Genomic DNA, 22357 nt, shown 5'->3' with positions numbered 1-22357 from the left:
TGCAATCTTCTTCATCTCCCAGTACCTACTGCATCCTACATCCTTCTGAATCTGCTTAGTGTATTCATCTCTTGGTCTCCCTCTACAATTTTTACCCTCCACGCTGCCCTCCAATGCTAAATTTGTGATCCCTTGATGCCTCAGAACATGTCCTACCAACCGATCCCTTCTTCTGGTCAAGTTGTGCCACAAACTCCTCTTCTCCCCAATTCTGTTCAATACCTCCACATTAGTTACGTGATGTACCATCTAATCTTCAGCATTCTTCTGTAGCACCACATTTCGAAAGCTTCTATTCTCTTCTTGTCCAAACTATTTATTGGCCATGTTTCACTTCCATACATGGCTACACTCCATACAAATACTTTCAGAAACGACTTCCGTACACTTAAATCTATACTCGATGTTAACAAATTTTAAACTCATGTATCGATCTATTCATGTAAAATAATCATTGGAACATAAATTTCATAAATAAAATACAAATAATTGTTCATCATTGTAATTACATTAAGTATTTATAAAGGTTGACATTTAAACTTATTTGCATAGCTATGTAGTAGTAGCTTTTTGGTTTTTATATTTTCAGCACTATATCATTCATTTCATATGATCCAGATTCGATAAGTAAATTTCTCACTGTAACCACTTTTTTTATAACTGCCCCCCCCCCCCCCCCCCACACACACACACAAAAGGAACATAAAATGCAAGAAAAAGTTTGAAAGAAAATATTAAAACTGGTTATGCCAACAAGTTTTCGAGTGCAACAAATCAGTATTCATCAGTTCTTCATAACTTGATATACAGCATTTGGCTACCTTAGTATCATTACTTCTTTCAAACGAGGTCAAGAGCAAAATTTTGCTTTACAAAGTTCTTTTCTCACAAATCTTCAAAACAGTTTCGAAGCCTGATCATATAACATATATGGAACAAACTGAAGGATGGTACACATAAGTGATTTTATTGTATTAGCAGGACAGTAGTACTTATATTTCATGAAAATGTAAATATAACAACATTCATGTATCTGTTATTAATAGGTGAAATATCGTTGATTGGTAATGCTCTGCAATCAAAAGTAAAAATCTTAATCCATACAGAGTTATTTGAAGTGTTTTTAAAGAAAATATAGCTAAATACTTTAGATCACAGGAAAAAATTGCTGTACATGGTTAGGAACCTACTCCTTTCTCTCAAAATGCCAATAATTTAAAAAAAAAAAGCCGGCCGGGGTGGCCAAGCGGTTCTAGGCTCTACAGTCTGGAACTGCGCGACCGTTACAGTTGCAGGTTCGAATCCTGCCTCGGGCATGGGTGTGTGTGGATGTCCTTAAGTAGTTCTAAGTTCTAGGGGACTGATGACCTTAGAAGTTAAGTCCCATTAGTCCTCAGAGCCAATTTTTTTTAATATGTTATGTCTTACTTCCAGATTTCTTTCATACAAAAAATTAAACATTCGGCATGTAAAAATATGCTACAACAAAAATTATTTCAGAGAGCGCTGAGGGAACAGAACCCAGATAGGAAAGAGTTACAGTAGAGTGCACCAGAAATGAAGAATGGATACACCCATTTAGGGAAGGCACCACTCGCCATGTGGTTTGCCCACCAAAGTCAGCAGACCCACTACCTATTCCCTGTGTAAAATTATCAATTTCTTATCACTCATTTAGTCCTTTAGTCTCTGATTGTTACAAACCTTTTGCATTCATTAGCTTTCATGTCACATAATAGATTATCTCTTCTAGTCTTTAAATTGTGTCACAAGGTGAGACAACTAGCTCATTCTTATATGCTTTCTTGAAAACTGAATTATTTACTTTTGTGTGTAAAAAAAATAAATAAATAAAAATAAAATAAAAAATAAAAAAAATAAAAAAAGGAGGCCATAAATTAAGCCAAAAATGTCAACACTGAAATTTGCTTTAAAGTACTGATCATTAACATTATCATTGTTATATTTAAAATTCTTCTTTAACATCCACATGAAGTACACTGATTTAATGGGGTAATATTAAAGTTCAAAACATATACAAACAAATATTAAACATAAAATAATCTCTCATAGTAAAGAGAAGTAAATTATATGCAGCACAAGAAACTGCAGTTATTTTGTGAGAAATGGTGCACTGCCTTCCACACACATTCCCAAAAAAGTACATAAGAAGTGTTAAAGTTTCATTGGATGACAAATAATTTTAAACAGCAAAAGGAAAAGTTGTGTTAAGAACTAAATAAATGTTCAAAAATTGAGACTTGCACTTAAAGCTTCAGATTTTCAAATAATTACTTATTTGAAACATAACTGTAAACATTGACAAATAACACTATTGAAAAAAAAATTGCTCTCATTAAGTAACATAATTATAATAAAATACAAATCATGTTTTGTAGTAAACATGGCAGCACTAAGTCTTTGAACAAGATCTTGAAATTGGGTTTTCCATGACAGTTTGCTATCTATCTGAACCCCTAGAAATTTGAACTGTACAGTTTCGCTAATCAGATGCCCATTCTGTGAAATTAAAATGTCAAGTTTTGTTGAATTGTGTGTTAGAAACTATAAAAACTGCATCTTACTGTGATTTAGCATTAGTTTATTTTCTGCAAGCCATGAACTTAGGTCATGAACAGCAAACATATAAAATTAAGTTACAAATAAACATCAGTTTAAAAGGAGCCTGAAAGACTTACTAGTGGCCAACTCCTTCTATTCTCTTCCATTGGCAATTTTTTTAATAGAAAAAAATGATGTATTGTGTATATTCATATTATTAGTATTGTTATTCAGCTTTAAAAAAAAATGACATGTTCCACATCCACAAGGATCTCCTCAGCACAGATCTATGGAATGAAAAACTAATCCAATCTAATCTGCACTATTTGAAACCGAGCCAATGTTGCACACAACTTCCTTTACTACAAAGCTATTGTAATCAGCAAACAGAAATATTTTAGAGTTATCCGTAATACTAGAGGGCATATCATTTATATAAATAAGGAACAGGAGTGGTCCCAACACTGATCGCTGAGGCACCCCCTATTTGACTGTACCCCATTCAGACCCCACATCACAGCCATTCTCAGCATTGTGACTAATGACCTTTTGCTGCCTGTTGCTAAGGGAAGAGGTGAACCAGTTGTGAGCTACTCCCCATATTCTGTACTGATCAAACTTCTGGAGCAATATTTTGTGGACAACACAATCAAATGCCTTAATTAAATCAAAAAATATGCCTAGCATTCGAAACCTTTTGTTTAACCCATCCAGTACCTCACAGTGTAAAGAGACTATAGCATTTTCAGTTGTTAAGACTTCTAAAGCCAAACTGTTCATTTGATAGCAAACCGTGTGATACAAAATAATCAGTTATCCTTACATACACAGCCTTTCCAATAACTTTAGCAAACACTGATGGCATTGAAATAGGTCTAAAATTGTCTGCATTTTCCTTTTCTCCCTTTTTATAATGCGACTTTACTACTGAGTACTTTAATGATTCAGGAAACTGACCATTCCTAAAGGAAAAATTACAGTGGCAAAATACAGGGCTAACATGTGCAGCACAGTACTTTAATATTCTGTTAGGTACTCCATCATATCCATGAGAGTCCTTAGTCTTTAGTGATTTAATTATTGGATCAGTCTCCCCCTTGTCTGTATCACAGAGTAGTATTGCAGACATCAATCTCAGAAAGTTATTTGCCAAGACAGTTACATGATTCCCTGTAGAAACTTTAGTTTTATTTAATTCACCAGCAATGCTCAGAAAGTGATTGTTAAATACTGTACATATATCTGATTTATCAGTAACATAAATATTTTTACTATGAACTGACTTTATATCATCGACCTTGTCTGCTGACCAGACACTTCCTTCACAACTGACCATATGATTTTAATTTAATCCTGTGAATTAGCTATTCTATTTGCATCCCTTACACTCTTTGCCTCCGTATTAACATTTTAAGCACCTTACAATACTGTTTGTAATCGGACACTGTAGTTTGTTTGTGACTACTTCTAACATTTTGATAAAATTCCCACTTTGTTCTAGATGATATGCTTATCCCACTAGTCAGCCACCCGGGCTGCCTATTACTGCTAGTACCCCATTTAGAATGTTGTAATGGAAAGCAACTCTCAAAGAGAATGAGAAATGTGTTAAGGAAAGCTTTATATTTATCATCTATGTTATTAGCACTATAAACATCCTGCCATTCTTGGTCCTTGACAAGGTTTAAAAAGCCCTCCATTGCTTTGGGATTAACTTTCCTACATAGTTTGTAATTATATGTGACTTTGTTTGATTACAAAAGGCTTTTAGTGTTAAAATTTGTGCATCAGGGTCTGAAAGGCCATTCACCCTTTTACTAACAGAATGCCCATCTAGTAATGAAGAATGAATAAAAATATTGTCCATGGCTGTGCTACTGTTCCCTTGCACCGTTAAGACAGTCTGCATCAGATCATATGAATTTAGGAGATCTACCAACATCCTTTTTCTTGCATCATCATATACAAAATTTATATTGAAGTCACCACATATAACTAATTTCTGGTACTTTCTACATAGTGAATCAAGAACCCTCTGCAGCTTGAGCTGTATGGAGGACCAGGTTTCAAGACTCGTCTGCCCCCCCCCCTCCCCCCCCCTCCCCGCTCTCCCACCACTACTACCTGTGTTCCAGTCCCGTCACAGGTGTATCCTATGTGCTATGTGACTATGTGATACACCTGAAATCAGTTATATCTCGTGCAGCCCCACTGTAATTTTTGCACAGCCTTATAATGTCAGCATAGACACAAATGTCCAACCAAATGAATGTCAGCTGACAAAAACTGGAGTTAACATCTCAGATCTCAGTAGTCGAACACACTCCTGAGCATAACATGCTTGACTTTGGCTACTTCGCAACCTGTGCCATCTGGATTTCACCCCCCCCCCCCCCCCACCTTCCCCTCCCACTGTCAGCATCTCTGAAGTACATACTGTATATTGTCTTTACAAAATATCTTGCATTCCTCCTGACCGCAGTCTCCGCTAGCCCCCATCCCATATCCACCTCTGTTCTCATGTGGCCGCCCCCCCCCCCCTCCCTCCCTCCCAAAATAGCATTTTGTGTGCTCTCTCTCTCTCTCTCTCTCTCTCTCTCTCTCTCTCTCTCTCTCTCTGTGTGTGTGTGTGTGTGTGTGTGTGTGTGTGTGTGTGTGTGTGTGTGTGTGTGTGTGTGTGGGGGTGGGGGGGAGAAAGGATCAGTGGATGTAGATTTAAAAAATTATTATTGTGTTTCAGTCCCTCCAAAATACATGGAAGTTGTCAATAAATTGACATTGGCAGATGCAAAGAAGGCTGGTCCTTTCTTGGATGGCTGCAAGGTGAGTTTCAAAAATGTCAAAATATTCTTGTGCATACAGTAAGCCACTGTGAAAATTAAGTTAGTAAAATCATGTGAATAACACAAAATTCAGACGTGAAATTTTTAGTCAGTTATGAAATATCATTTATCAGTTGAAAATATTAAATTGTCAGAATACCAGTAATGGTTTTATTTTGGCAGTCCAGTCTCACCAGATTTGCTATCGTGTATCGATGTACTTAAATTTTGATATTTCTCTGTATACCATTTCCATAAAAAGTGGCACTTGAAGTGCCGTTTTACGGTGGCAGCTGTAAACAAGCGTTGTTTCGACATTTTTTTAAATAATGATAATCATTCACTGTATATGTGTGCATTAGTGTAAAAGTACATGTTCACCAGCTAGATTTCCACTAGGAAACCACTGGAGCTTCCACGTGAATGATCATGACTGCCTCCTCCAAACTGTAGTTTAGACTTACACAGAATTAATCAAGAATAGCTGCCAATATGTACGTCTACTTCTATAACTGTGTGCCACACTATAGTATGTGGCAAAGGGCACTTAGTGTATCAATGTCATTTGTCCTCCAACCTGTTAATCGCAAATATTGCACAGGAAGGAAGACTGTTGGTAATCTTCGTACCCCCCCGCCCCCCTAATTTTTTTAAATGTTCAGGATAGTTATAATTAAACTTTCGCTACTCTCTGTGAGCAAGTGTCAGTGTAGACAGAAAACTATTTACCGTATGGGTACCCAACTGTATAGGAATTATATTCAGAGTGTGTGCTGCAGGATTTGCATTGTTGGTAGTATTAGTGTCGTGAATTGACATCGGGTACTGGTACTGGACAGTGACTTAGGATTTAAACGAAAGTGTCAATGTGCATTGCAGTTGCATTGAACATGAATCTCAAAAAGATGAGCAGGGCTTTGCTCATAAAATTGTTTTATCAAAACAACAGCAATAGTGTTGCTACTTCTCTTCGCAATTATCAGTTCATTAAAGGAATACGGAGAGGTCCTCTTTCCACAAGGTAGTTTGAATTAACTGGTGATTTGGGAATTGCTTCTAGTAGAGGCCGATGGCCAATTGTGCCACAATTTGTTAAAGTTACTGTTGCCATAGCTGAGAAGGTTTGATGTAATGTGTGATCTTCAGGCAGTGCAGAAGCCTGTCATGACACCTGTTCAAAAAGTGCTGTGAACAGTTGTGGCGTGGTATCCATACAAACTTCACATTTCACACCAACTCGGATGGTAGTCACATTGAGTGTGTTGCAAAATGTCTCTCTTGTAGGCTCTGCCACTATTTCTGTTTGCAGGTAAGAAGGCAGATCCATGATGCATTGTGCACAGAGAGGAACGGAATATATTTTGGGGCATCACCAGTGTTCTCTCCATCCTTCAGAAGGGTCCGAAGGACAAACACATTGATACTGGTGCCTTTATCCTGGCCTTTGAAGGGGATACCCTCCCTGAGAAAGTGAAGATTATGGTTTATTGATGTGACGTGAAGCCATACATCCCACCTCCAATGAGGTGTTTTAAGTGCTTGCATTTTGGACACGTCTTCCCGCTGTTCGCTGGCCCCTCTCTGTGGTGACTGGACGTTCACTCCATGAGGGGAGTTCCTGTGTTCCCCCTCCTGTGTGTGTTAATTGTAATGGCAATCATTCTCCACGTTCACCAGATTGCCCAGTATATAAGGAAGAAAAGAAGATACAGGAGTATAAGTGCCTTGATTGTTTAACCTACACTGAGGCTCGTAAGAAGTATGCACGTCTTCACCCTTTGTCCATGACGTCTAGTTATGCTTTAGTTGCATCTTCACCCCTTCCTCCCCCTTTCTTACCCAGTTCTGAATCCCTTTCTTTCCCCCCTCCCCTGCAGCTCCCACACCCTCTCCTCTGGGCTCCGCTCACCCTCTCCAGCCGGAGAAGTGTCCCACTTCTTCGGCGTCTGCCAGTCAAGGGCGCCTCTCCCGGGATACCCCTTCCTGGCACCTTCGAGGCCAAAGGTCTGCTGCCACGCGACGACCGTGAGAACCACGATCTGTGGGCCCCCAGGTCACCCGATCTCTTTGTGTTCCCGATCTTGCTGCAACTGGCTCCCTTATGCAGCCCTCCTCGATCTCAAACAGAAAAGAAGAAGAAACATAAATCCCGGGACAAGGAGCCTCTGGTGTCACCAGAGGTCTCATCCCCAGCTTTGCAACCTGATTGTGACCTGTTGTTCATGGACATTGACCCCTCCTTGTCGGAGACGGGTGGTGACCCGGCGGCATGACTGGCTTTCTCCTGTTCAACCCCCATTCGAATCGTCGTTCTGTGGTTATCCACCACCTTCCGAAGTTCTCCCTTCCTCCTTCTCAGGGATTTTAATGCTCATCGTCCCTTGTGGGGCAGTGCATTTTCATCTAGACTAGGTCTTCTCATAGACCAGTTTCTTGCCTTCTTAATGATGGCTCCCCTACTCATTTTAGAGCCAGTCATGGTACCTTTTCTGCCATTGATCCTTCTCTTTCTTTTCCCTCCCTCCTCCCATCATTACACTGGTCGCGACATGACGACCTTTGTGAAAGTGACCATTTCCTGTTGATTCCCTCGCTCCCTTCCCACTCCCCGATGAACAAGTTACGTTGTTGGTCTTTCCGACGCACCAATTGGCCTCTATACACTGCACAGGTCATATCTTCTCCCTCTTTGTCGGGTTGTATTGATGACGTCCTATGTGGCGTGCCTGACATGATTGTTTGCGCTGCTAGCCTTGCTGCACCGTGCTCATATGCACCATTTCGCTTTCAGCAAGTCCCATGGTGGAGTACCGACATTGCCATTGCCATCCGTGATCACCGTCGAGCTTCGCTATACCTTAAGAGGCACCCATCCGTTGTCAACCTTATTACCTTTAAACCCCTTCGCACTAAAGCCCATTACTTAATCAAACAGAGCAAACGGATGTGTTGGGAACGCTTTGTTTCTTCCCTCGGTTCTACTGTCCCTATGTCACGGGTATGGGCTACACTTCGCTCTCTCCAAGGTTGCCATCGGCAGTCCATCCTCCCAGGCCTTCACCTCCCGGGTGGCCTTTGCACAGACCTGTTGATTCTCGCGGAACATTTTGCGACCCATTTTGCGACAGCATCAGCCTCCTATCCGGCTGCTTTCCTTCACCAGAAACAGCGGGCCGAAGCTTCTGCCTTATGTTTTACCCCTTGTCAGTCAGAATCTTACAACGAACCTTTTACTGAATGGGAACTTCCTTCCGCACTTTCTTCTTCTCATGAAATGGCCCTGGCCCAGTCGCCATTCATAACCAACTGCTTCAACATCTCAGTGCTCCACAATGGCAACATCATCTCTGCGTGTTTAACCGTATTTTGCTCCAGGGTGACTTCCCTTCTCAGTGGAGATATAGTATTGTAGTTCTTGTCCTCAAGCCTGGTAAGAACCCCCTGTTTGTCGAAAGCTATCGAACAATTAGTCTGACAAATGTTGTTTCCCAGTTACTTGAACGGATGGTAGCACGTCAGCTCAATTGGGTCCTTGAATCTCGGGATCTATTGTCCCCTTAAGAGTGTGGCTTCCAAGAGGGACGGTCTCCGGTCGATCATTTACTTCGCTTGGAATCTGCAGTTCGGCAGGCTTTTTCCCAGCACCGCCATTTGACCTTCAAAAGGCCTATGACACAGCTTGGTGCCATCACATCTTACTTACACTACATCAGTGGGGTCTTCGGGGCCCACTCCAGATTTTTATCCACCAGTTCCTGTTCAACCGGTCGTTCGGGGTTCGGGTTGGTACCGTTTTTAGTTCTCCACGGACCCAGGAGAATGGCATCCCACAGGGTTCTGTATTCAGTGTGCTTCTTTTCCTCATTGCCATCGATCGACTTGTGGCCTCCGTCGGTCCTTTGGTCGCCCCTGCTCTGTATGTGGATGATTTCTGCATTTGGGTTAGTTCCTCTTCCCTCCACGGAGCTATACGGCGTGCCTCTGCATGGACCCTCTCACATGGGTTTCAGTTCTCTCCTATAAAATCGCGGGTGGTCCACTTCTGTCGCCGTACTACGTGCCACCCTGATCCGGAGCTGTATCTCAATGCACAATAATTACCTGTGGTCCCACAGTTTCGTTTCCTGGGTCTTCTTTTCGACAACAAGTTGCCTTGGCTGCCTCATATCAGACTTCTGAAGGTAGGATGTTTCTGTAAACTCAATGTCCTTCGCTTCCTTGCCCACACCTCTTGGGGTGTGGACTGCTCCATCCTTCTCTGCCTTTATCGGCCTTTAGTGCTGTCTCGCTTGGACTACGGTTGTCAAGTTTATGGTTCAGCTGCTCCTTCCACACTTCACCTGCTGGATCCGGTCCACCATTGTGTAATCCGTTTGGCCACCAGTGCCTTCCCTACTAGCTGTGTTGATAGTCTCCTGGTTGAAGCTGGGATCTCCCCTCCCCCCCCCCCCCCCCCCCCTCTTTTCTTCAGCGGCCCCAGCTTCTCGTTTCTTATGCAATCGCTATCTGTTCCTCTCCTCCTCATGCTTCCTATTCTATCCTGTTCCCAGACCATGGACGTCACCCACCTGATTCCCGCCCTTGGGCGGGTTTACCCGTTGGGCTCCGCCTTGCGTCTCTTCGCTGTGATCTCTGCCGAGGTCCGAAAGATTCCATTCCCCTGATGGTGTCCTGTTGTTTCTTCCACCGAATTTTATGGTAGTTTCAGGATGCTGTTGATTTTTACACCGGTGGCTCTAAATCTGCTGGTTGTGTGGGATATGCCTTCATGTCCTCTGTTGGCATGGAAAATCATCTCCTGCCACCTACATGTTGATGGCAATTTCCCAGGCCTTTACCTTTATTAAACAGTCCCAACACAACCGCATTTTGTTATGTATGGACTCAATGAGTGGCCTTCTGGCTATTGACCGGTGTTTTTCCCGCCATCCCTGGGTCTTGGCCATCCATGACCATCTCGCTGATCTTTGCCTTTCGCGGGCAAGTGCTCTACCAACTGAGCTACCGAAGCACGACTCACGCCCTGTACTCACAGCTTTACTTCTGCCAGTACCTCGTCTCCTACCTTCCAAACTTTACAGAAGCTCTCCTGCGAACCTTGCAGAACTAGCACTCCTGAAAGAAAGGATATTGCGGAGACATGGCTTAGCCACAGCCTGGGGGATGTTTCCAGAATGAGATTTTCACTCTGCAGCGGAGTGTGCGCTGATATGAAATTTCCTGGCAGATTAAAACTGTGTGCCCGACCGAGACTCGAACTCGGGACCTTTGCCTTTCGCGGGCAAGTGCTCTACCAACTGAGCTACCGAAGCACGACTCACGCCCGGTACTCACAGCTTTACTTCTGCCAGTACCTCGTCTCCTACCTTCCAAACTTTACAGAAGCAAACTGCAGGAGAGCTTCTGTAAAGTTTGGAAGGTAGGAGACGAGGTACTGGCAGAAGTAAAGCTGTGAGTACCGGGCGTGAGTCGTGCTTCGGTAGCTCAGTTGGTAGAGCACTTGCCCGCGAAAGGCAAAGGTCCCGAGTTCGAGTCTCGGTCGGGCACACAGTTTTAATCTGCCAGGAAGTTTCAGATAATATTGTGAATCATGTACCGTCAAGAGCGACGTTTATCATTAATGGATCATCATTTATCATTAATGGATTAAAGTTAAGTATCAAACTAATTACATCCGCTTTCTGAGTTCTCATTCCTTGTCATGTTCCAGATCTCACGTCAGTATAGTTCTTCCCTCCTCACGCTAGCCTGCATGAGCTAAAACGCGTGCATTTCGGCCTCCATTGGTAACACGGTGTTGGCTCTTCTGCTAACACAACACTCTGTAACCCCTCCTGCAGCGGATTTACGGCTTCACATCAAATCCCATTTCACACAATCGTGGGCCAACTCTTGGGAGGCTACCTCCCTGTATAATAAACTTCGTGCAATTAAGGTGACACCAGTCCCGTGGCGTTCTACCTTCCGCCTCTCCCGAAAGGCCTCAACCACCCTGTGTCATCTCCGCTTCAGCCATACCAGGCTGACCCATGGTTTTCTTTTGCGTAATGAGCCACCCCCACTTTGCTGACCCATGGTTTTCTTTTGCGTAATGAGCCACCCCCACTTTGTGGTTGTGGAGCCTTCCAGTCAGTAGCCCACATTTTGGTGGAATGCCCACTTCTTTTGTCTCTGCGTACTAAGTACAGACTTCCCCACACTTTACCTTTAATGTTGGCTAATGATTCCCGGATGGTCGAACTGGTTCTCAGTTTCCTCCATGAAAGTGGCTTTTATTTTCAGTTTTAAGGTTTTTAATCTCACTCTGGTGTTGGGACAGGGCGGTGAGGGTTGGGGTGTCTCGCACAGTAAGCTGTGTTTGGAGATTCCTGACTCCCCTCCCTGGCCAAGATCCTCTTTTGTTTCCCTTTTACTCTGTTTTTATCGCTTTTTAGAATTGGTTAGTCTCCTTTTCCCATATGCACTTCTACATTCTAGCGGTTGAACGCTTTTAAATAGCAGGTGGTCTTGTTTCTACTGCTTTAGAGGTGGAATATTTCCTGCCTCTAGCATAGCCTTGTAGTTGCTCTCTTGCTGACTTCTATCATTTTCTTTTTCCCATTGACAACACGACTGCACTTTTACGTTTTTTAGCCTTTTCCCTTTTATCGTTCTGACTTTTATGAGATATCAAACTGTCTGAATGAACCACATTTGAAACAAGGGACTGATGACCTTGCTTTTTGGTCTCTTCAACCCCAATCAACCAACCAACTGTGATGTCTGACATGTGGAATAATCGGGTCAACTGCCGGATGTTTGTGTCGTTCTGGCACAACATTTCGGCCACATAACTCGTTGCCTTCTTCGGGTGCTACCTGAAGCACCTGAAGAAGGCAACAAGTTACGTGGCCAAAATATTGTGCCAGAACGACACAAACATCTGGCAGTAGACCCAATTATTCCACATGTCAAGATCTCGCCAGGAAAGCCTGAAGAGTTACAACTGTGATGTCTGTTTGCATTCCTGGTCACATCGGTCTGACAGGAAACAAGGCTGCTGACGTCCTCGTACCTCAGCCTGCTTGTTCGTAAATTTCCTCTTATGATCTCTGTGCTGCCGTCTGTCAGCAGGTGGTGTCGCTTTGGCATCACCGTTGGTCCTCCCTTCATGGGAACAAGTTCAAGGTCATTAAGCCTCTCCCAGCCACTTGGACGACCCCCTCTTGGCCCTCTCTCCGTGTGGAGACCATTTTAGCCAGGTTGCGTATTGGGCACTGTCTTTTTAGCCATTGCCATTTGTTAAGTGGTGCTCACTCACCAATTTGTGCTCATTGCTCTCAACCTTCTACAGTCCACCATTTCCTGGCTGAATTCCCTTTTTTTAAACCATTTATGTTCCCATTTGTGTTTGCTGTCGTGTGTTACAGGCAGTTTTAGCAAATGGGGCACAGGCTGTCAACTGTGTTTTACTTTTTATTCGTCATAGAAATACGGTGGAGGACATTTAATATTCATTTCAGGATCTCCATTTCTTATGGCATATTTTATAGACCTTTCTCCACATCACTGTTTTTATCTGTCTTCTCTTCCGTCTATTGGGATTATTGTGTAGTCGTTTTTAACTCCTGTCTTTGTCTTCGTGTTCTACAGTTTTGACATGGGTGTGTATGACCTTAGTTGTTTCTGTGCCCTATAACCAAACAAACAAACTGAAATTGGGACTCATCTGACCAGGCTACTGTTTTGCAGTCTCACCTAAGATCCAACCTATATGTTAACGAGCTCGGGACAGACGCTGCAAGCGATTTTGTTCTGTTAGCAGAGACACTCGCTTTTACAGCCCATTTGTGCCAGATTTTGCCACACTGTCTTAAAATATATGTTCGTCCTACGTCCCACATTTATTTCTGTAGTTTCTTCACGTAGAGATGCTTGTCTGTCAGTACTGACGACTCGATGCAAACACTGCTGCTCTGTCATCAGATGAAGGCCATCAGCCACTGTGTTGTCCTTGATGGGAGGTAATCTGGAATGTACCATGTGTCTAGCTCCATCTACCATTCAACTTTCGAAGTCTGTTAATTCCCACTGTGTAGCCATAATCACACCAGAAACTTTTCACATGAATCACGTGAGTGCAAATGACAGCTTTGCCAATGCACTGCCCTTTTATACCCTGTGTGCACGCGGCACTGGCACCATCACCTCCTGTATGTGTGCGTAGCGCAATCTCAAGACCTTTGTTACCACAGCGCATTTCATGTTTGCTGAAATTGCTTCATGACTCTTCATTATTTTTTCATTATTTTTTCTTGTAAAACATGTTCCCTGATTCAGTGGTATATTATACAAGTAATTTGTTGAGAAATGGAGCTTCATGTACGATATAACATGTGTTATAACACTTGATTCTCTCTCTCTCTCTCTCTCTCTGCGCGCGCGCGCGCGCGCGCGCGCGTGTGTGTGTGTGTGTGTGTGTGTGTGTGTGTGTGTGTGTGTGTTGTTTTTTAATCCAGAATTTAGAGGCAATCTATATTTCTGGCCCATTTTCTGCAAGCTTCAAGTTCATAAAGTAATAGTTGTTTGAGTAAATGTGTGTAATTAATACACTGGAAACAGGTAATTCTTTCCTTTCTCTTCCCTCCCCCTTCACTTTACATTTCTTCTCCCTCCCCCTGCTCCCTCGCTACTGTAAATGTTAATAAGGAATTTATTTCTGTGTGTAGGTTTATCTCAGTGGATTTAGTCTTGACGTCTGTGAAAATCTTAGGAAGATACTAAATGCAGGAGGAGCAACAAGATTCAGTGTACTTTCAGATCCAGTGTCCCACATTATTGTTGGTGATCATGTACCTGAAGATGTAAATTACCTGAAGAAGAGTGGAATCAGGTGAGTTGAAAATATTTCTTTGCTTCATCTACTGAACTATTTCATGTGTTACTGACCTCTGATCTGCAGTGCCTTAGTATTATTTTACTGAAAAAATAATTGACTAAATGGGCTATACACAATATTATTCAAAGCAATGACAGTACCAGTAGTAACTTGTTCAAATTGGATAGAAACTGACACAAAAGATGCTCTCTGATATGCTCCCTTATGTTTCTTTCTTTTTCCATCTGTATTTTCTCATAAACATGCATTTGGTTCAGAATAACAAATTCTGTCTCCATGGCTGAGGCAGTAAATGATAAGTCATTCCATTCTACTCCATTATGTACAGGGTGTATATTGCTCCAGAACAATCGGGAAATCTGAGGAAAACCTGGATATTTTTTTAACTGCGGAAAAACCCGGGAATTTTATAGAATTCCAGGAATTTTTTGTTGTTTTAGTCTTCAGTTAAATTTTTGAATTTTTGACTTGTAAGAACTGATAAACAGCAAAATGTGCCAAAGGCTTTAGGATGAAGACTGTGGAATAATTATGACAGCAAACTTAATATGTTTGAGATAATTCATTATGTTTTTAATATAGGCGGAACATTCAGTGACTGCAGTCTTACACTTAGGTCTCTTTCGAATTTCATACTATACACCTTATCTGATTTACAGACCTCATGTCGTAACTATTGACTGGTTGCTTGAAAGCTTGAAGCAAAGACGTCCTGCTCCTGAAGAACTGTTCTTGGTATCTGGGAACAATGCAAAGCCTGCTGAACCACCATCACCATTGAGCAAAAAGGTATGGTGCTGATATTGAATATTTGGCTCAGTATGCAATAATACACCAGAATCAGTATTAATTTTTATTTCTCCTTTTTATTCTCCTATTGGCATAATCTGTATCACTTCAGGCAGAGGGGGTTACCTTCATAGTCTCAGATGTTATTGATTTTAGCATATGTTACAATACAGGAGTAAGTAAGAAACACACATTTTTTGTTTTCTCCAAAAAAATTTCTGGCCCTGAGGTACAGGCCTCCAAAGATACGTGCAAACACCATTTTGAAGATGTGAAATTCGGAATTTTTTTTTAAATGCTGTATCTTTGCAACAGTTCTAGTTATTTTGTTAGAGTTTTTTTATTTGAAAGAGCATTGCTTTATGATTACAGTGATATCCTCCATTTGGACATATCTGTCGAAGTTCTTGTACTTTCGCCTTTTGAATTATTATTATTATTATTATTATTATTATTATTATTTTCCTTCCAAAAATGCCAATCTAGATAAAGTTACATTTTTTTCTCTTGATTAGTACCATGTAGTACAATATTCTCTGTAAAGGAGAGCTTCCACTTTTAAGTTCAGGGTGTGTATGGCCTGGGAGATCCGGGAAAACCCATAAATTTTTTCATTCGGGAGAAAATTGGGAAAAACCCAGGAATTTTTTAGCTTTCCGGGAATTTTTCATTGTTTTCAGTTAAATTTTTGTAATTTTGACTGGTAAGAACCGATTTTCTAACAAAGGATATTACTGTATCCTGCTACTCCAGAATAATACGTCAGCAATGAAACGTAAATGAGAGAAAAAACGAAAATAACTTAAATTGCAAAGGAAATGCGCCAAATAAGACGACACACACAGTGCTCATGCAAGCATCTGCCAACACCAAAATGTGTCAAAGGCTTTAGGAAGACTACGCATGCTTCATAACAACAAATTGCCTCCGATGAGCGTGAAGTCACAACTGTTTACATTAGATTCGTTTTAGCAGATACGAGCGGGCTCATGCTCATGCACAATTGAGTCGCATTTGAGCAGTAGAATCTCCCTCTTCTGGCTACAGGAATGTGGCTGTTGGCTGTGCAAGCAGTCGCAGCAAGCAGCTAGATGCTACCGGGAAAAGGGGCTGTCAAATTAATATTCTTGTGGGAAAAAAAAAACTTGTTTCGCAAAGCGCCTAGTATCAGCCCCATGTTGGTTTATCAATTATTCATATGCTAGACGCATACCTGTTGGTTTCTGAACATTTTTGAACATATTTTAAGTTGATTTCTGAATGAGTCGTAAGTTGATTTCTGAATGAGTCGTAAGTGAATGAGTCGTAAGTTGATTTCTGAATGAGTCGTAAGTTGATTTCTGAATGAGTCGTAAGTTGATTTCTGAATGAGTCGTAAGTTGATTTCTGAATGAGTCGTAAGTTGATTTCTGAATGAGTCGTAAGTTGATTTCTGAATGAGTCGTAAGTTGATTTCTGAATGTGTGCATAGTGTACGTGATGTCTCTGTTGTAAGAATCCTTGTTGCATCTAGAAATAAACTTTCCCCAGACAAAAGGAGATGGGGCTATACGAGTTGAGCGGAATAAAGCCGAACGGATGAATGCCAATTGCTGTCTGGTTATGTAGTTGATTGGGTTTGCGAAAGATCAGTGTTGTTATAATTACTAGTGAAATCCATAGATTCAGACTACCACAATGGAAATAAATGACTAACAGGAATAACAGGTGAGGAAGATAATATGTAATCTTTTTGGTGTATCCAAGACATCGAAATAAGTGTCCAAGGAATAGAAAAGCAACTGGAATCACTCAATAGAGGAAAGTCCACTGGACCTGACGGGATACCAATTCGATTCTACACAGAGTACGCGAAAGAACTTGCCCCCCTTCTAACAGCCGTGTACCGCAAGTCTCTAGAGGAACGGAGGGTTCCAAATGATTGGAAAAGAGCACAGATAGTCCCAGTCTTCAAGAAGGGTCGTCGAGCAGATGCGCAAAACTATAGACCTATATCTCTTACGTCGATCTCTTGTAGAATTTTAGAACATGTTTTTTGCTCGCGTATCATGTCATTTCTGGAAACCCAGAATCTACTATGTAGGAATCAACATGGATTCCGGAAACAGCGATCGTGTGAGACCCAACTCGCCTTATTTGTTCATGAGACCCAGAAAATATTAGACACAGGCTCCCAGGTAGATGCTATTTTTCTTGACTTCCGGAAGGCGTTCGATACAGTTCCGCACTGTCGCCTGATAAACAAAGTAAGAGCCTACGGAATATCAGACCAGCTGTGTGGCTGGATTGAAGAGTTTTTAGCAAACAGAACACAGCATGTTGTTATCAATGGAGAGACGTCTACAGACGTTAAAGTAACCTCTGGCGTGCCACAGGGGAGTGTTATGGGACCATTGCTTTTCACAATATATATAAATGACTTAGTAGATAGTGTCGGAAGTTCCATGCGGCTTTTCGCGGATGATGCTGTAGTATACAGAGAAGTTGCTGCATTAGAAGATTGTAGCGAAATACAGGAAGATCTGCAGCGGATAGACACTTGGTGCAGGGAGTGGCAACTGACCCTTAACATAGACAAATGTAATGTATTGCGAATACATAGAAAGAAGGATCCTTTATTGTATGATTATATGATAGCGGAACAAACACTGGTAGCAGTTACTTCTGTAAAATATCTGGGAGTATGCGTACGGAACGATTTGAAGTGGAATGATCATATAAAACTAATTGTTGGTAAGGCGGGTACCAGGTTGAGATTCATTGGGAGAGTGCTTAGAAAATGTAGTCCATCAACAAAGGAGGTGGCCTACAAAACACTCATTCGACCTATACTTGAGTATTGCTCATCAGTGTGGGATCCGTACCAGGTCGGGTTGACGGAGGAGATAGAGAAGATCCAAAGAAGAGCGGCGCGTTTCGTCACTGGGTTATTTGGTAACCGTGATAGCGTTACGGAGATGTTTAATAAACTCAAGTGGCAGACTCTGCAAGAGAGGCGCTCTGCATCGCGGTGTAGCTTGCTCGCCAGGTTTCGAGAGGGTGCGTCTCTGGATGAGGTATCGAATATATTGCTTCCCCCTACTTATACTTCCCGAGGAGATCACGAATGTAAAATTAGAGAGATTAGAGCGCGCACGGAGGCTTTCAGACAGTCGTTCTTCCCGCGAACCATACGCGACTGGAACAGGAAAGGGAGGTAATGACAGTGGCACGTAAAGTGCCCTCCGCCACACACCGTTGGGTGGCTTGCGGAGTATCAATGTAGATGTAGATGTAGATGTAGAAAATGAAATTTTGACAGAAAATTTTTGGCAAGATCACTACAGTAGTAAGGACAAGTTGTACAGTCCTCGGCTAGCAGCCACTTAAGTTCTATTCTGGAAGTAACGCAGAAAACATGTTGTACGAACATGTAACACCTGTCCGGTGAATAATCATGGGATAGCTAAACCGGTGATTCTGGCGGGGTTAGTGAAGTTAATCAGCGAACAAATTTTGACAGTGGCAGAAGTAGCTACAGAATTGGTGATTACAAGATCGTTTGTTAGAACGAGGAAGGAGAAGAAATGGGGACATCACACATAGTATGGAAAAATAAGAAGATTCCAAATTTACATAAAAAATTCTTAATACTATCGATATCATGCTTGATAAACAGGTGCGTATGAATGAAATGTGAAACTGCTTTGTAACATAAAGCTTTTTGCTTGTAGTAGGCCTAACAGGCATTCGATATTGGTACTTTGTCAGTTATATTGTCATATCATAAAAATGACCATTTGTGCCAAAACAGTCTCGTTTATTTGGTGTGTGTTAGAAAATTACTGCAATATTGGAAAGGCCTATTTTGTTTTATCTAGCAGACAATGACTAACTAGAAGTAATCAGATCGAGAAACCACACCATTCGTGGGTATTATATATATTAACAGCTTTTTCAGTACTAGATAGCATTTTGATTTTCCATGTAGCAAAACATTTGACGAACTTTGATGAGGTAATAGATTCTTTTGCAGAAAGGAAAGCACGCCGTGTAAATCTGTAGCAAGATTAGAGAGAGAAAAATGCTAGGAGCTACGGATTGAAGAAATCTGTACTTTCTTGCTTGTCTTTAGTCTTTATTGGTTTTATTTATCGTATATTTAATTTTATGTCACACATAACAGCAAGTTATTAGCTAATAGGCAATGAAGAGTGCCAGTCTTCTGAAGAGTTCTTGTTCTCCCGGTTACAAATAATCCCATCCAGTATTAATTCAGTTTTTTCTTGAAAAAATAGGTGGAGGATGTCAAACCGGCCGACTGGGAGCTGGAGAGGAACCACAGGACATGTCAATTTTCACTGTCCTGAATCTAGTTGGTGGCATCCAATACAAAATATACACATTTCATCTCCACAGATAGAAATACAGTGACGTGCGATGGAAGAATGCTGTATGAAGAAGCGTGGCACTGCACTTTGGCACACTTAAGACCAAATAACATGTCTTACATTTCCTTGAATGCATATTTTGTTATGTTTCAGACTTTTTCAGAAAGATGTGCACTACAAGAACAACATATTTTCGAAACTTCAATTTGTTTGCACTTCGTTTATTCTCACGTCAAATGAAAACAAAACGGATATCTGTGGCCGGGTGTTATCAAGTGAATTAAAATACATTCACATAATTACGGAAGGCTAAAATATGTTATTAGTTTCAGATTTTGTTGTATTTCCACTTTTCTGACAGTCAAGCATTTAACACCTTGCAGAACAATGAAGTTATTTTTTTCTGTTTGCTAAGGAAATTTGACTTTTATTATGTTTAATTCCACAGTACTGGCTAGGTTCAACTGAAGAGCTTATTTCAATACTGGTGCAAGTCCATTTTTGTTCATTCTGAGATACAGGGTCCTAAACTTAAATAAGCACTGAAAAAAATGGAATTGAGATACCAGAAATACTCAAGTATATATACTTGAATATTTCTGCCATAATAAAGAACCAAACATAATATAATACAGTACTCGTGCTCCAAGGAAATTTACATCCCAAAACCACACTGAGAAGGTCTACTTCATTGGGAATCTGGATGTACAAATGTGCACTTTAACGTGGTTTGAAAAGCGTTAATTTCAAAGTAAATATCCTTTCACGTAAGTTGAATTATGTGCGAGAATGTACCATGAATTTCTTAAATCGGAGAGCGTTTGGCTCTCACTTAAAAATCAACTCTTTGATGACGAGCCATTTAGAAGAATTTCGAACCCTGAAGATCAGACATTTATGCCAGTGTTAAAAATTTTGCTTTCACATTTGTCTGATACATCTTACAGTGTAACACACACAAAAAAGATCAACATTTACGCGAAAGCTCAGCTTCTCTTGCAGCTTATTAACCTCAGAGACCAATATTCTATGTGAAAGCTTTGCTTTTCTTGTAGCAACACTATGTATGTTAATTCAAACTATTAACTTTCCCTATTTGTGTGTTCGTGTTACTATACAGTGATGTTGCTGTTGGCCGACTAAATCACGTGTCCTTCGCTCTGAATATCCGCTGTCATCGGCTGGCGAGATCATGCGACATGAGCTATGACTGGCTTACAAAAGCGCTTCGCAATCTCGATTCAGTGATTTGGAAAGTAACATGCGGTGTTTGTTGGAATTCCAATGTATACTTTCGTAATACGAAAATAACCAGTGTACATGTTGCTGCACATCAAAGATATTTCCAAATCATGTCTTTTTCCCTGAGTTTCGTTTTCTAAAATGCCGGGAAATTGTACGCCCGTGTATAAAACCACAACTATTTAAAGGATTGATAAGGGAAAATATACTGTTACTTAATATTGTAAAAGTGTGTTTTCACCTGGGAGAAAGTGTATTTTTAACTGAGAAATCCGGGAAATTTTTTTACTTGTCCGCGTATACACCCTGTAAATTGGACAGGTTTTAGCTTAAAAAATATTTTTTTTTTAAACTTTCGAGGGTAATGTATGTCTTCACTGAAGTTAGTTCTTACTAATTTCTTTATTTACAATGTTTATTTCTATTGTCTCTGTTGCAGTTATTTTTTATCGCTTTCTGTGTTGCAGTTATTTTTTATCGCTTTCTTTGTTGCAGTTATTTTTTATCGCTTTCTTTGTTGCAGTTATTTTTTATCGCTTTCTTTGTTGCAGTTATTTTTTATCGCTTTCTTTGTTGCAGTTATTTTTTATCGCTTTCTTTGTTGCAGTTATTTTTTATCGCTTTCTTTGTTGCAGTCATTTTTTATCGCTTTCTTTGTTGCAGTCATTTCTCTTCACTTTCTTTGTTGCAGTCATTTCTCTTCACTTTCTTTGTTGCAGTCATTTCTCTTCACTTTCTTTGTTGCAGTCATTTCTCTTCACTTTCTTTGTTGCAGTCATTTCTCTTCACTTTCTTTGTTGCAGTCATTTCTCTTCACTTTCTTTGTTGCAGTCATTTCTCTTCACTTTCTTTGTTGCAGTCATTTCTCTTCACTTTCTTTGTTGTAGATATTTCTTACACTTTGTTGTAGTTCCTAGTCAGTTTCTTTGTTGTGGTTGTTCATTGCAGTTTCCTGTGTCCAGTGAGGTATCTGTTTTCATGAGGAATTTGCCAGTTGACACAGTTGCAGTGTATCTTGTTAAAAGGACTGTTTGAAATGTCTTCTGACTGGGGACACAGGAGAGTGAAGTGCAGTGTCCTGAGACTATCTGCATATCCATAAAGAGAGTGGTGTATAAGACAAACTATAAAAGACTTTCTTCAGGTTGGGAATAAGTGTTCTCATTTGAAGACCCTGTTCCAAAGTGAAGATGTTTCCAGTGACGACTCTTTGTGTTCTAAATGTTTTGATAAAATAACAACAATCATTGTATCTGAACAAGGTGAAGCCTCCCATGGTGCAGATGATGCAGATATTGCACCAATAGAGGAAGAATTAAGTACCCTGAATCAGTTAGTCCTGTTAAGAAACCATGGTCAGTGAAGTAGTCATAAGCTCTATGCATCAAGAAAGCACAGAGAAATTACTAAACCCATGGATGAATACACTATAGCAAAACTGACCCCACTCTTCAAAGTAGAAATTCCATCTTCAGAACAAAATGAACCCAAGCACTCTTGCACCTATTGCCAGGATTTTTCCACAAATATCAGTTCAGCTATTGAATATTGTGCGTTCTACAATGAAAAGGTGCAAGTTTTAACTATTATTCCAGAGACATTTTCAAAGAAAACATTTTTGGACCTCGTTCCATCAATATCAAAGTACATGGGTGACAACGCCAGAGTGCCACCAAAAAGTACACTGTAACTGT

The 22357-nt window shown here is 40.9% G+C and overlaps 1 protein-coding gene across 2 annotated transcripts in view; it reads left to right on the top strand.

Moving 5' to 3' along the window:
- The window catches only part of LOC126419648 (DNA topoisomerase 2-binding protein 1-A-like), a 266920-nt gene that overhangs the window by 107357 nt on the left and 137206 nt on the right, over positions 1-22357 (top strand). For both annotated transcript variants that reach the window (XM_050086847.1, XM_050086840.1), the window contains exons 8-10: positions 5303-5385; positions 14093-14256; positions 14922-15051. In XM_050086847.1, the coding sequence (XP_049942804.1) occupies positions 5303-5385; positions 14093-14256; positions 14922-15051 (377 nt within the window). The remainder of the gene's footprint in view (positions 1-5302; positions 5386-14092; positions 14257-14921; positions 15052-22357) is intronic.

This window comes from Schistocerca serialis, chromosome 1, assembly GCF_023864345.2.
Source record: "Schistocerca serialis cubense isolate TAMUIC-IGC-003099 chromosome 1, iqSchSeri2.2, whole genome shotgun sequence".
Lineage (NCBI taxonomy): Eukaryota > Metazoa > Arthropoda > Insecta > Orthoptera > Acrididae > Schistocerca > Schistocerca serialis.
Note: the sequence above shows the minus strand (reverse complement) of the source record. Positions and strands in the feature narration are given on the sequence as shown.